Source organism: Sciurus carolinensis, chromosome 2, assembly GCF_902686445.1.
Source record: "Sciurus carolinensis chromosome 2, mSciCar1.2, whole genome shotgun sequence".
Taxonomy (NCBI): domain Eukaryota; kingdom Metazoa; phylum Chordata; class Mammalia; order Rodentia; family Sciuridae; genus Sciurus; species Sciurus carolinensis.
The window spans coordinates 97234346-97250406 of NC_062214.1; the positions used below are offsets into that span (position 1 = coordinate 97234346).

The 16061-nt window shown below is 38.3% G+C and overlaps 1 protein-coding gene across 13 annotated transcripts in view; it reads right to left on the bottom strand.

The window, feature by feature from the left end:
• Positions 1-8630, bottom strand: part of Tcf12 (transcription factor 12) — a 355814-nt gene extending 347184 nt beyond the window's left edge. For 4 of the 13 annotated variants that reach the window (XM_047539603.1, XM_047539606.1, XM_047539602.1 and 1 more), the window contains exons 1-3: positions 8315-8629; positions 7256-7352; positions 6187-6259 (exon numbers count right to left, since the gene is read on the bottom strand). In XM_047539603.1, the coding sequence (XP_047395559.1) occupies positions 6187-6259; positions 7256-7330 (148 nt within the window). In that variant the 5' untranslated portion in view covers positions 7331-7352; positions 8315-8629. Of the gene's footprint in view, positions 1-6186; positions 6260-7255; positions 7353-7775; positions 8205-8314 lie in introns of those variants that run through there. The other 9 variants (XM_047539615.1, XM_047539607.1, XM_047539605.1 and 6 more) reach the window with 6 other exon arrangements.
• Positions 8631-16061: the final 7431 nt, after the last annotated feature.

The following is a 16061-nucleotide window of genomic DNA, read 5'->3' on the forward strand; positions in this document are numbered from 1 at the left end:
AAATTAATAAAACAAAATTCCAAAATGTCAAGCAACTGATTTCAGTTAATGCTATCTCCATCCCATGCAACAGCATATAACAATTTTAAACCAACTTCATAAAGAATCTTTAGTAATACAAGAAAATATTCATGATAAAATATTAAGTGAAATAAAAAAGCAGTACAGAAAATGCAAACATCATTAAGATCTCAACTTTGCAAAACAGGACTATCAGGGAAAAAAATCAAAACATAACAATTTTCTATGGATAGTAAAATAGGATTTTTTTTCCTCCTATGTTGCTCTTTCTATTCCCCAGTTTTCTTTATAATGACAACTATGTATTAATTTAAAGGCAGCAATAAAATCTTTAACTCATCTTCCAACACTCTTCCCTCATAAATCTCCAAATTAGCCAAGAGTCCCAAGTATCGTGATTATTTTATTTATCTATTTGTTTTGTTTTGATGCTGGGGACTGAATCCAGGGCCTCACACATGCTAGGCAAGCACTTTACTCCTGAGCTACATCCCCAGACCAGTAATGTGAAATTCAAAATGCTCAGAACAATTCAGTATTTTCATTATTTATAGTACTCCATTTTCCAATCATGTCATAACTACAACCTTGAGTCATTTCTCTTACCTACAGAAATTCAATCTTTCAAATTATCAATCCTTTACTCCTAGTATTTTTCCTTTCTACTTCTCACACTAACATCAAATTCAAAGCTCTACCACCAGCTCATCCCTGGATAATCATAAAAGTCTCCTCAATAAATAAATGTTTTCCTTATTCTACAGTCTCCCTACTAACAATTCACCCCATGTCATTTATTGTTGTTCTTGGAGCATTAAATATATTAGCTCTTTTAATCTTCATAACAACCTCATGTGAACAGTTATATTGTTAGTCCTCCTTTACAAATTAAGGAACAGAAGCACAGAGAGGTTAAGTAGCTTACCCAAGATCAACCAGTTAATAAGTGATAATATCTATATGTGAACTCAAGCAGAATGGCTCCAGGTAATAGTATGTGAATATGAATTCAGGAATGGTGTCAATACAAACCAGCTTCTCTTCTCCCAAACTGTACAGGCCCTTGTACGGAGCCAAATTTCATTTCTGGGTATCTTCTCATGCTAGTCCATACCTGAGAGGCCAGTTCTTCTCCCCACTTCATTTTCCATATCTCCTTCACAAGTCAACTCTAAATTCAAAACTTTTTGAGTATTCCTTAAGCCTATTCCTTGAATCTATATGGCACATACTGATTCTGATGAATTTAACTGAAATTACATTAATGTGCATTTTTGACATTTTTGTTACAGAAGCTGAACTTACAATTTTACATTTTATCTTCAAGTTACCAGCCTTCAACAACATTAAGCAGGCAGTAACATTCCAGACATAATTATCAATTGCTCAAGAACATAAAAGGGTTAATGGGCTTCAATAAAAGAATATACACTATATGGTCCTGTTTAATATGAAATGTGAAAACTGGGTTTATATTCAAGGTTGAGTAGCTTCATCTTTATCTTCCTATTCCAAGAGAATCTAAATTTTAAAACTCAAAGAAGACAATACACCATAGGGAAAAAAGCCTAAAAAAAAAAATAAACTTGAGTGTGTATTTAGACTATTTATGAAAACAGACAAAAACAATCAATATACATATGCTTCCCTAGATACAGTATCTAAAATGCTATGATCTAATCAAGTCCTTTTTCAAATTCATTACATCCGTGACAGCTTGAACACTATAGGAATTGTTCTGAAGAATATATATACTACTCATGGTTATAATCTTGTCCCTAGTTTTCATTTGTATTTTCATATATAAGTTGTCTCTAAAAGACCCCTTTGCTATATATATATTTACATATGTATATATATATATACATACACACACAATGGAATATTACTCAGCCATAAAGAATGATAAAATTATGGCATTTGCAGGAAAATGAATGAAACTGGAGAATATCATGCTAAGTGAGATAAGCCAATCTCAAAAAACCAAAGGACGAATGATCTCAATGATAAGTGGATAATGACACATAATGGGGGTGGGAGGGGTTAGTGTTAGGGTTAGAGTTAGGGTTAGGGAGGGGGGCAAGAATGGAGGAAGGAAGGACTGTATAGAGGGAAAAGGGGGTGGGAGGGGTGGGGGGAAAGGGAAAAATAACAATGAATCAAACAACATTACCCTATGTAAATTTATGATTACACAAATGGTATGCCTTTACTCCATGTACAAACAGAGAAACAACATGTATCCCATTTGTTTACAATAAAAAAAGACCCCTTTACTACTTTACTTTTCCTCTGCTACTTAACTTTTACCTTAAATGATCAACTACTATTTGACATATTTATTCTAAAATATTTTCCTCCACATCCTTGATGCCTCCATAGTTACTATCATTCATCACTACAGATTACCCACAGCAAATGTCTAACAAGTTTAAATTATAACAAGTATATAAACTAAAAATTACAGTGATTATAAATTTCAACACAGTATACAGTAAGACCTACACCCTACTCATAACATTAAAATGCCTGAAGCGAAAGGCCAAATCTAGTTTCCTTTCTGTTTAAAATCATCATTCCTATTTCTACTATAGTTTGGCTTAAAAACACATTAGTAAAATTTCAGTTTTCTTGATTTTTTCCCCCTTGGTAAGTTCAAATAATGCTACAGCAATTTGAAATGTTTAATAGGGCAAGTAGACATTTAATTATCTTAACATACTTAATATGATGTGTAGGTATTTAATAATCTGACAGGGATTTTTTTTTTAATTACCTGAGAAGTGGATGCAATTATAAAAGGGCAACATCAGGAATCCTTGTGATATGGAACAGTTTTTTTGTCTTGATTTTATCACTATTAATAACCTCATTGTGATATTATACTACAGTTTAGCAAGATGTTACCATTGCAGGCAAATGAGTAAAGGTTACACAGGATCTCTGAATTGCTTCTTATAACTGCATATAAATCTACAATTATCTCAAAACAAAAAGTTTAATTAAAAAATCACTGAACAGCAATTAATGACAATTCATTTTTCTGGCCTTACATCAGTATTTTCAAAAAAACTATGTACATCGAAAAGAATGATAAACTGTATTCCTTTTATAATTTAAAAATTATCAGAAGATATTTCTTAAAATAGTTTCCAAAACTCGTAAGAAATCTATATGATTACAAAAGTCTAATTTGAAAAAGGAAAAATAAAACTTTACCTCCTAAAGTAACTTTCTAGATAGAAGCATCAAACACATACTCAATAGACACAGATGCCATATAAACAAAACCATACCACTCCCCTCCAATATCTCTGATTACTTGGATTAAAAAACAAAGGAAATTTTCAGAAAAGATTCAAATACTTAATCTAATAAAATTTAAACAAAAATCACAATTTAAATCTGCATACTCAAACCCTGAAGTTGGGGGACAGAATTAAATACCTGAACCATGTCCATTGTATCATCCTTTCAACAAACTTTCTTTCTATAAACTGCCTTAATAGAGTACTTTTCTCAAGGTCACTAGAGAACACCTCACAGAGGCTATCACACCAAATAGATAAATCCACAATATAACTATACTGCAAAAGAAATTAATACACTGGTGAAGAAATAACACTATAATAGACTTTTGAGATGAATAACAGTAAATATATCTTTTACATAACTTTTGACGAAATGTCAGCTAAATATAAGTTGCTTTGCTTTTGAAATAAGATACAAATAATATCACTATAATATATACTATATGCTTTCAGCTAAAAAATTTCTAAAAGTCTTACATACTGTTTCTCAAAAACAATCCACTGTGAAATTAAGTCATCCTCTAAAAGGACAAATCAAGAGAAAACTATACTGCACAATGTTAAAACTATCATCTTCAAAAAGCAAAAAGGCATGATGATTTTACAAATGATTTTTCCAAAGACAAAAAACTCTAATCTTATGATGGCGCTTCAAAAGCAAAGTCAGATCTTTAGCTCCTTATATGCTGCAAATAAATAAGCATTATAATGTATTACATAATATCCTCTAAAATCAGGACACAAGATTATTCATTTGTCAATAAAGTATATAAAGAATATAAATAAAATATTACTATGCCAATTTCTCTTAGACATTCCCTTTAAGATAAAAAATGGTTATAGTGAAGTCATATCTACCACACAATTTGACATAAAATAATCACATACCATTTTTCTCTTCTTAAAATTTAAATCCACTCACTAATTATTGAAGGTCACAGCTTCTTTATTATAATTTTTGGGAGCATTTAAAACAAACCACACAGGTAAATATTTCTATGTCCACTGAATACAGGTGTTTAAGTTCAAACTTTCAATGGATAAATAAATTAAAATAAAACTACAAATTTCCTATTCCAAAGAATCAAGTGTGACCACTTCTGCAACACAGAGTAACATTTTCTTTGTGTAATGCAACCTACTAAAAGGGAGCTAATAACTCCAATGCATGGTTGCAATTCACATCTAAGTTTAAACACTCACTTTTTAACTTCACAGACTTTCTTATATTGTAAATCATTCTTAATTTTAAAAAGTGAAGTAAATATAACTGCTCCTATTCTAAAATCAGGAAGAATTTATAATAGCAAGTTTCTGAAGTACAAGTCCTAGTTATCAATAAATATCCAGTTAAATATATTTTTGAAAACTTAAGAACTGTATGAAATAATATCACTACTTGTTTGAGGAAATACATGAGGTACCTAACATGTATTAGACAAAGGCAATTTGAAGGTTCCTGAGAATGAATTCTTAGTTGCAAAAACTAAGATGTATTCAAAGTATCAGAATATAACCATTTTCTATATTCATAATTTTTTTCTATTCCCAAAATAGCAAAATTTCACATAACTACTGGTAAAAAGGAAGGAGAAAGGAGAAGAGTTGGGATTTAGTTAACATTTCATGATACCCTTTTGAACAAAGGTAATATTTTATTATCCTTCAAGTTACAAAATGGTTTACTTATTTGAGATATTCAATAACATGCTATATTTTCTCCACAAGTTGTAATTTCATTATTAAAAGTGAATTTTAGTAAATTAGTGTATGATCTGAAATATTTTGAAACATAAAGTGGAATAAAGTGTTAAATTAGTTATTAAATTAACCTTATTTCCTGATGCTTTGCTTTCACAGTATTTTGCGAAATCAACTATCATTTTATTAGGGTAAATAAAAAGCACTGATCAAAAAGCAATTACTAAGTTTCATCCCAGAGATCTGACACCTGGTTTTTTTAAGATGATGCTATTATGGCTTTACTTATTTATTTTTCCATCTCTCTGAGCACCAAGGAATAAATTTAAATTAAACAGAAAATTATAGCTTTTGTACATTAGAATGGACTTTACTTCTGCAATATTGATTTTAAAATTATGAGTTTAAAAAAAGTTAGAAAAAAGGGGGGATATCTAATAATGGAACAGAATAACTATAAATACAACAAAAATAAATTTGAAGATAACGGCATGGGTATTGGAATAGGAATCTAACCCTAAACATTATCCTAATGTAACACTGAATAATGGACAGACAGAAATTAGTCATTTAAGGTGTAATCTAGAAAAACCTAAGTTTATATTCATTTCTAACATTTAGTCAATTAATATTTTAAATAACTGCCCATGAAATTACTAATTTCTTACAAAGTTCCAAGGAACCGACCACCTTTGAGGATAAATAATTCTTACTACTCATTGCTTGACTCAATTCTTTTATACACATAATCAATACTCTTCTAGAACCCAGGTTTAATGACAGTAAGTTGAAAATTTAGCAAATTAAAATATATATCTATACTAAATAAGTTCTTTTCTTTTTTTAAGACCACTCATGGACCACTTTTTCTGACATTTTTCTAAATGTAAAAGATATGATACAATCCTTGAACTCAAGATGATTTTCAATTTTAAAATTCATTGGAAAATGAACTTTAAATCCATACTGAAATTCTTTTAACTATATCAAGAATCTTTAGCAAAACTGTCCATGTTTGATGCTTTTTTGGTTTTGTTTATAATTTTAACTTGACATACTAGAGGATGGCATGAAAAGATTTACTAAAATGCTTTATACACTAAATGCATCACACCACCAAAATATGAGTTTCTAGTTTTAGACATTATCTTACCTGATCCACTGAACTGACTGCTTCCCAGTGTTGTTGGTCTGGTTTTCCCACTATTAACAGGTGGGGAAAACATCTGCAAAAAAAAACCAAATGTATATATTAATCCTGAATTCTTCTAGATTCCTTGCAAACAAAAGTTCACCAAGTGTCATTAGTTACTATATTTCATAGGGAAGTTGAAATAAAATTGGAGATACAGTCAGACTCAGATTGGAAACACTGATACTATTTTCTAACACTATTTGGAAAAAAACTGACTACATTCTGTTCTGAAAACCCAGTGACTTACATAGAAGATTCCAAAATAATTAAGCTTAAATGGTAAATTTCTACCCATGATCTTCACTTTGGAACTAAATGAATCTCATTATATTAACTTTACTTAATATGCAGGTACAGTCAGAATTCTGTCCAATGAAATTACTATATACAGTAAGGATAACAGTCCTATAAAGCAGGTATTGGTCCTGTCTTCTAACAGCAGCTGAAAAAGGAATTCAACCCGTTGGATATAAGGGCAGCAAGCCCTGTGGTTTCACCATATATTTTAAAGATATTTCTTGGTTGAGACTATACATATAATGCATACACATACACTGTATGTGTGCCTTAAAATAAAAGTATTCACCTCAAACAGTTGAAAATTTTAGTGCTGGATTGGCTTTCTTACAGCTGACATCTTTCAGGTACCATAAACCATATCTTAGGAAGGGAAATGGTGAGAACAGTTGAAGAAAAAATAATTTGTTTTTATATATAGTTTAAAATCACTAATAATCATCACGGTTAAAGAATGACTCAACCAAACTCATGATTATATTGTTCTTCTTTTAACTGGTTAAATCAAACGACCCCTCTGGCATTAAAGTTTGAAATCTGCAAGTCTAGACATTACATCAAAGTTCAGGTGTCCAACTTGGGGGAGCTGGACTCCAGCCCTGAGAACTACTGCTCAAAACAGATGGAGTTCACCCCGCCTAGTGTCTAGGTCTTTTCCCCCCGTTTTCTGCTCGCTTGCTTTCTTGTAAACCTCAGTAGAACCCCAAGATGCCGCGGAACGCTCTCATACCGCACTAAAGTCCAGCAGGTCGCTCAGCTCCTTGTCGGTCCCTATAGCGGCCATGCGCTGCTGCTGGGAATTCATCTTCGGCCACTTCTAGCAGGTCCTAAGGCAGGGGAAAACCGGCTGAGCGAGAGACCACCGAGGCCCAAAGTGTGTGAGGGGATGGAAAGAGGCGTAAGGAAGGAGGAAGAGCACTGAGGGCGCCCGGCTCACTTCCAATTCCCCCACTCCTGCCCACCACGGCGCGAGCAAGGGGCGGGAGAGCTCAGCGCCCGCGCCGGGTCCGTGAATCCACACGTTCCTCGGCGCGGCCCGAGAGCGACGCGGCGGCTCCCGCAACTCGCCGCCTTTCCCGCAAGTTTCCGAGCCGGTCCCGGTCCCCTCCGCAGAGCCTCCTGCCCCGCGCAGTCGCCTGGGGCAGGGCGCGCGGGGCCCGGCCGGGGTGGGGGTCTGGAGGGGAGGGGTGAGGGGCAATTCGGCGTCCAGCGAGCGGAGCAGCGGCGAAGGGAGATATGAAGTGACTCACTCGCTCAGCAACAATAGAACTGACAAGTTGCAGCGAACGCGCCGCTCGCAGGCCCACGTCTGCGGCCGCCACCTCCCGGACGTCCCCGGCGGGCCCAGAGGGTCGGAAAGCACCCCCCGCGCGCCTAAGGGGCGTTTTAAAAAAGAAAACAGAAACGCCGACAACTAGTCTGGGTCTCGCCGGGCGTCCTTCTCCCCGGGCTCGGCCTCCTCCCACTTTTGCTGCCCTGCCCCGGACCTGCCGAACAATGAGCCTGGCTCAGCGGCCGAAGCCGTCCGCTCTCCCGCGCGCCCCGGAGCTCATGCGCCCGCCCCAGCCGAGCGCCGAGCTGGGCGCGCAGGCCGAGCGCGCCGCCCGCGGGCCTGGCCGCCGGCGACTCGCGCCTCCACCCCACTCCGCTCCCCAACTTGGAGGGGACCTCGGATTCGGCGCTGTACAATGGGGCGCGGAGTTGGGAGGCGGGCCGGGGCACCCCAGCTCCGGGAGGAGCTCCCTGCCCCGCCACGCCGTCCCCCTCCCTCTCGCCAACCCGCAATTACCTGCCGCCCCGTCTCCGCATCCAACCACCCCGATTAAAGTTCACTTTGGCCGGGAGAGCGGACTCGGGCTTCTCCTTGCACCGCCCGGCGGCACGGCTTACTTTGGCCCGCGCGAGCTCTCAGGTCCGGGCGGGGGAGGCGGCTCTCGGGCCTGGCCGCCCCTTCCTCCCGGGGCGGGCTGACGGTCCCCCCGAATAGAACTTGTGGGTCTCCTCAGGCGGACATTTTTTTCGCTGAGGCGGCCTCAGCACCGCGCTCGGCTCGTCTCCGGATCCCTCCGCGCCGGGAAGAGCCTCGGGTTAACCCCTTCGTCCCCTGCCCGCTGCCTCAGCCTGCGCCGAGGAAGTGGAGCTGGCGGGGGGCGGGGGGAGGAGCCGGCGAGAACAGGGAGGGGCCGCGGCGCGGACGGTGGACAAAGCCCGCGGTCGGGTGAGGCCGGCCGGAGTTGCGGCCGGCTAGGAGGGAAGGGAAGGGGAGGGGCGGGAAACGCGCGCAGGCACCCTGGAGGCAAGGCCCAGGCCGCACGCCGCCTAGGGCACCTCGTTGGGGCCTCTTGGGAGCAAGGCGGCGGGCGCCGTGGCGCCTCCTAGGCGCTGGTCTCTCTGCGTCTCGGGCCTCGGAGTGGAACCACGGAGAAGAAGCCGTGGGAGCATCTGGATCCGGAGCCCGAGGCCGCAGAGCACTGAAGGCTGCCATTGCCAAGCAAGCCACGCTGGACCCTGGACACCGCTCTCAACTGGCCCCGGAGGCGCTGGCCCCGGGAGGCTGTGTTGCGCTTAGCGTGGAAGCTGCGCGCCTGGGGAAGAGAGCCGGCCCTCACGGTTACTCTGGGAGTGGGAGCGGCTGGTCAAATTAACCGAATGCAGAAGAAAGAGTAAAAACCGCCCTCACACCGTACAAAGCAATGTGGACTTCAGGTTCTCAAACTCCACTCACCAAGCTCCCACGACTGTCCCACCCGAATCCCTTTTGGTGCTGTGGAATTATACAGCGGGGCGAGTTCTTGGAAATGGATTAAGCCAGTCCTTCCATTTAACAGAGGCGGCCCAGGGAACTTCACACAGCCACTATCTTGGTGCGAAAACTCTGAACTTGGCTTGAAGAAACTACAGGGTAAAAGGAAAACAGAATACATAAACCTCACCCTTCAGTTTGGGCTTGGAGGTAAGGTTCTCTTGATTGGCAGCCAGTATTTTGATTCCTTTGAGTCAGCCAGGGCAGTAAAGACTAGTAAGGCCTAAGCAAAACAGACACTTGGAAGACCATACATCCAGAGTAACAAATTGAAGAGAGCAACTTAAGAGCAACAACAGGACAAGAGCCAGCCACTGGATCCTGAACTTGGATGGAAACTAGGAGGTACATTCAGCTGCAAATATGCGATTGCTTAATTACAATTGGAGCTGTCCAGCGGGAAAAGGCAATTGTAGTTTGGGATTTGGGGGCTTCTGTGGCATTGCACTGGCTACCCTTGGACCTGGTACCTGAGCCTGTGGCAGTGTATCTGGTTAAAAAAAAAAACAAAAAACTTCTAGCCCTATCCCTGCCCTGGCTACCTGCTGAAGCATGTGTTTCTGTTCTGAGCAAATTAGCATAGCTCCAAACTAAGGAATCAGCACAATCCCATTCTCTGCAACAGGGAATTATTGGTTAGCAGTTGACATGAAGTGACACCGTTTATGTGAATGAGAGGAGCAATTTGCTGGGGTCTTTGGGGGAAGTTTTTCAGGTTCTGAGAGAGCTTCAGAGGCAACCTCTTCTGCATGTGCTCAAAAAACAAGGAGCCCTTGGACCCTGGGCTGCCATCTTCCAAACACAAGGTCTGGTCAGGTAAAAATAAAGCAGACATCAAGAAAGCCTTTCCCGAGACCAAGCTGATCTTTGGTGATTTTTTTGTTTTTGTTTTTGTTTTTGTTTTTTTTGAGTCTCTGAAACAAACAACTCAACCGGGTCTACCTTCATGATTAAACCAATAGGTTTTGGATTTTCTGTGCCTCATAATCTAGTATGTTCTAAGTGATACAAGCCCAGGATACCACCCCCACCAAAGACCTAAAGAGTAGATAGTAAATCTGATTAGGTAACTTTTAAGGTTTCATTCACATGATAAGATTCAATGACTCAGTGATAAAACTGGAGAGAAATCTTGGGGAAGAAGACATACACTTCTGTCTGAGGGATTTGTGCTGTTTTCAGGAGGAAAGGAGGACCAGTTTCTTTTTTATACTTCTCACACAACTAACAGAGGAAAAAATGGCTATCTGCCCAAGCCCTCAGTCATGGGACTCCCTCAGTCCTTCAGGGGACTGACTGAAGTTTTTCATATCTATTATGGCATATATAGTTTATTTTATACTTTGTTCTCATTATATTGTGAACTCCTTGACAGTTGGGATTGATTTTCATCTGTCTATACCATGACCCTAACAATAGTGCCAATGGCACAGTAAACTTTAAAAAGGGAGAGCTGAAATTCAATCTATCAATCATTTGAAATTAGAACATGCAAATTATTTTTCATGTGGTAGTCTTTGCATGTGCCCTTTTTAATAACAAAATATCATTTTCTCCAATTAATTTCCTGTGATATCCCTGACATATACAGAAGACAATATAAATGTGGAGTTTTATATCACTTAGAACACATTTTTGGATCTTTGCTGACTTTGCCAGATAGAACCAGAAGGCTTTATTGAAAAGCTCAAAGAGAAATAAGTAATACAAATTTAATGTTGACTGATAGCAGTGTTTGTGTAATAGAAGTTAATTCCAATACATAAATATTGAAAAATATTTAATGAACATTTCTTACATGCAAGGCATGGTGCTAAATGCTTTTGGAACAGAACATCTAAAATCTACTCTGCTTTCAAGAAGTTTACATCTGATAGATTTTAGTTCACTGTCTACTCACTGTAACCTGCCACTGGGCAAACACAGGAATTCTGTCCCCATGACTTCACTCTCTACTTTCTAAGAGCCTCCCGCTCTGTGTTTGAACGCCTGTGCATGCCCACATGTACATATTTCATCAGGCAGACCTGAGTTTTTAAGAGAAACATTTATTGTCAAGAGGAAAAGCAGCCAAAGCAAAGGGCTTTTTGCTTCCTGGGGAAAATGACATGACCTTGGGTCCTTTTTAGAAGACAAGTATTTAGAAAGCTCAGAGAAGAGGGAGAAAAGAAAGCTAATGGAGTGAAGTGGTAAGTTGGTGTCATAAATTGCTATCTGGATGGAGTGACTGGCCTTCAAGTGTTATCTACATAGATCCACAGTTATTGGTTCATAGCCTTGGTAGTAGCTTTCTGCCCCAGACTGTCCCCTTGAGACTAACAGGAATAAGTTTGTGTAACAGTGAATTTAATCATAATAACTTCAGTTCATGGTATTCTCATTACTGACAAACTAAAAACCAAGATTTTTCACTTAGTCATAAACCAGATTATACTAATTATCTATAGTGTACTCCCATTCTTTTCTACCAGCAAGAATCTCCAAACTTCATGGGATTTTCTGGTAGAGATTTTAACTTTTCTCTTTGAATGTTAGTAAATAAAAATAGTTCTCTACTCCTTGCTAGTATTATTTTTATCCACTATTTAAGATTTTTAGATGCCTCATATGAATGTGATACTCAGATTCGAGAAGATAGTCCCTTGTGGTCCATCATACACTCAATGCCTTTTACCCCTTTAAGATTTCTTCTTTGATATTTCATAAAAACATGTACTTAAATCAAAACATTCAGAGACCAGAAAAGAGAAAAAAATTCTCAAATACTCTAAAACATCATACCTAGAGAGCCCTAGATTTCAGTTTTATTAAAAGTCAGTATAAAATGAATAACAATCAGATAAAATGAATAACAATCTCCCTTTTCCATATTCCCTCATAAAATGATATTCTTTAAACATTAAAAGCATGGTAGACAAGAGAGGAGCCAATGGCAACAAAATTTGAAAAGACTGAAAACATGAGTTATAAGAGACTCAGACTAAAACTGAATCCTAAGATAACAATGAGGGAAATCGATAACCAAACTCATGCATACTGCAGAGTCACCAAAAGTCTTAGCTAGCTACTTCCAGGTGCCTCTTGAAGTGAAGAAGAGGGAAAGAGGAACTACCACAAGGTTGAAGTCTATTCAAGAGGCAATTAGTTTGAGTATAAGATTTTTATTTTATTGTTTAAAAATCTGAGTGGATAAAGGGTTTTGGTATGAAGAAGCAAAGATAATTCTTTTAATAAAGTATTTGTTTTATGCTGTGTTTTAAAAAATGGATTAAAGGGCTGGGGAGATAGCTTAGTTGGTAGAGTGCTTGCCTCACAAGCACAGGGCCCTGGGTTTAATCCCCAACACCACAAAAAAAAAAAAAAAAAAAAAAAAAAGGAGAATTAAAGACTTAAATGTGAGACCTGAAAAAAAAAGAAGAAAAAAAAAAAAAGAGGCAATCAGGAAACTAGGAGTGTAACTCAGTTGTACAGCCTGTGCTCAATATGCTCAAGGCCCTGGTTCAATCCCCAAAACACACACACACACAAAGGCAATAAGTTCCCCCAGATTCCCTTCCCTACTTCATACAGTAGAGTAAATGCCTCTCTCCTACCCAAGGGAAGTAATACAAATGTTTTATCTGCAAATTGTGAAGCAGAAGGTTTCTAGGGGACAGGGATATTGAGTCAGCATTAGCTCATTGAATATTGAAGTTCCTGGCCACCAGCTTGGTTCCCAGAATACTACAGCCAGTCTTTCTGTTTCTCAAGAAATTAGAAGATCCTTCATGTAACCTGGTCAACCCAGGTGAAAAGTCCTGAAGATAGTGATATGGAACATTCCCTCACTATAAGCCCAAACTCTACAGAGAAGGTTACAGTTTAACAAACCCCCTACCTCTTCCCTCAGTTTCCCATCAGCATTTTGTTACCCTATTTGAATAAAAGAGCAGACACCAAAGATTATTAGGTATTTAACAGAAGCCTCTATCATGAAGACAAATCAAAACAAACAAACAAAAAATCTATCTTTAGGAGAGAGTTGCAACCATGAAAGAAGTAGGCAGAAAAATATTTTTTAAAAGAAGAAAGGGCTATTCAGAATACAATAAAAAGCCTTTAGAATTGATCATAGGATTGAATAAATGAGGGATGAACTATTGAAAGATAGAAAGTTAAGGAAATTTCCTAGAAAGCAGGGCAAAAGGAGGGTACCAATTTAGGAGGTTCAAAATCCACATAGTAAGAGAGAGATTGGGAACAGGGGAGTAGGCAGGGGGAAAAAAGGGGGGAAAGTCACTAATTAAATAATATAATAAAAATTCCTACAACTGAGTTACCAAGTTGAACAGGTTCATCAAATGTCTACTACAGTGTATAAAAATATATCAGTCAAAAACATGTGATCCAGAAATCTGAGCACACAGCAGACAAAAAGATCTTCCATCTTCCAGAGAGAACACAAAAAAGGACAAATGCAAAGGACTAAAATTCAGAAATGGGACCAGTAGCATACCTATGACCTGGCAACTAATTAGTAAGTCAAATTCTTGGACTTCATCCTAGACCTACTCAGTGAATGGAACTCCATCTCAGAAACTGAGAGTGGGACTGCCTATCTGTTTTATAATATGCTCTTCCTGTGATTCCAGTGCACACTACAGTTGGAGAAATAGTGCCCTTATAGTAGTGATTCTCCAGCTACTACTCAGGATAATTAAGTTGAACGTGAATTGGACTACCAGTGTATATTTACCTTAAATCGATATAGATCATTGGAGAAAGTACTTAACAAGATACTGTAAGGCTAAAAGGAATAAAATATATTTGAATAAACCATTTTTAAATGATTACTAAAAACAAATGTTATAAAAAGTTCAGAAAAAGAACACTGTGTTCAACTCTATGTGTCAGAGCTTATAAATCTTTTCTTACAACTCACTGGCATTTTAGGCAAATGCAGTCTATTATAGTCCATTTGTTGTTTAATTTAACATTCATGAAAAAGAGGAGAATATGGTCCATGTTCTGAGGTTTTTAGGTGAATATGCCCCATTTCCCTCAAAAAGGAGTCCTTCAAGGGTAAAGGCTTTATTTTCTTTTTCTTATTAGGAACAATCTTTCCTCTAATGCCAAGAATCCCTCAGTAATTATTTATCAGTTAAATGAGATATCGTATTTTCAGTGAAAGTAACTTTGTCTTAAAGTTCATTTCCGTGGATAATTTGATGAAATGAATGGGTTGACTTGGATTAGATGATTTAAATTACACTTAATTATCCACACTTTTGAGAGGAGTTAGGGAACAATTGTTCTCATATACTATCGAAATATTTTATTTTAGAACCATCTGTTGAATTTCTAATTTCACTGCACCAGCATTTTTATGCAATTACACATTAAGTTTTGGTGATTGGCACATTTTTCTCTAAATCCAGAATTTCTTACTGTAATTTTCCAGTTTCATTTGCATTATAAGCCTACAGGATTTTTATGGTTCTAATCTTTAAATATATCACCATAAGCTTTCAAACTATATTCAGGAGCATGATTAAAAGATGCCATTGAATATTTTAAAATATTTTATACTGAGGGATATCACCTACTCTGGAATTGGGAATGAAAACCAGAAATCAATAAAAGCAACTGGCTGATTATTTCCCAAGTTTTTGATTCCTCTGTTCCATCTTGACATTACTCAACACTTTGTAAAGTATCCTTGATGGGATCAAAACTGTCAGAGACAGATTCTTTGCTTTCTAAACCTGTGCAATTGCATTTAGTCTTTAGATATGACTTGAACAAGAATTAAAATGAAAATGAAAGCAATAATAATCATCTAGAATGTACTTTCATTTCCTTCAGTAGTATTTTTCTTCAATCAATTTATTATTTTGGTCCCCTTTTAGTCAAATGATAGTTTTTTTAGAAACATGTCTTCATTAGGTTCATTTGTAGAATCAAAAGTGTTCTGATTTATTTGTCTAATGAACTCTGTAAAAAACAGAAGCACTAATCTATAAGAAAAAGAAAAGAAAAAAAGAAAGAAAAAAAAACCTCTGAAACTTGGCTGTTCCAAAGTGCTCCTGTATTGACTTGTGTAACTGTCAGTCACACTCGAATAGTGCTCACAATGCTAATGAGAAATCAAAATCATAGACTTTTCCCCAAAGGATCGGTTCACTTCTCTCCGAGAGGCAGGGGTTTCTTCACCACAGATCAGCATTCTATTCCTGACGGTCTCAAAAAGTATTGATCCCAGAAGGAAGAGCACAAGACTGCGTCTGGCCCATCAATAATATCATTGGTGGTGGTGTTTCTTTGTTTTGTTTTTGCTTTTGTTTCTTTTGAGGGGTACCAGGGATTGAACTCAGGGGGCACTGGACCACTGGTGTTTTATTTAGAGGCAGGGTCTCAACGAGTTGCTGAGCTCCTCGCCATTGCTGAGGCTGGCTCTGAACTCAAGATCACCCTGCCTCAGCATCCTGAGACACTGGGATTACCGCCATGTATGACCGCGCATAGCATTAGTGGTATTCATTGCTGCATCTGTAAGTTGAACTGATTTATAGATAAGTGCAAATGGAGAACTTAAAGATTAGAACTACCTGAAACATTAGGATAATTAGCATGAACCATTAGGTAAGACACAAGGCACTGGGGGCAGGAAGAAAGATACAAGCTTGAATGGGAACGAGTTCACGTTTCAAAGGCAATGCCATGTTCTCAAAACCTAACTTGTGCTCAATATGTA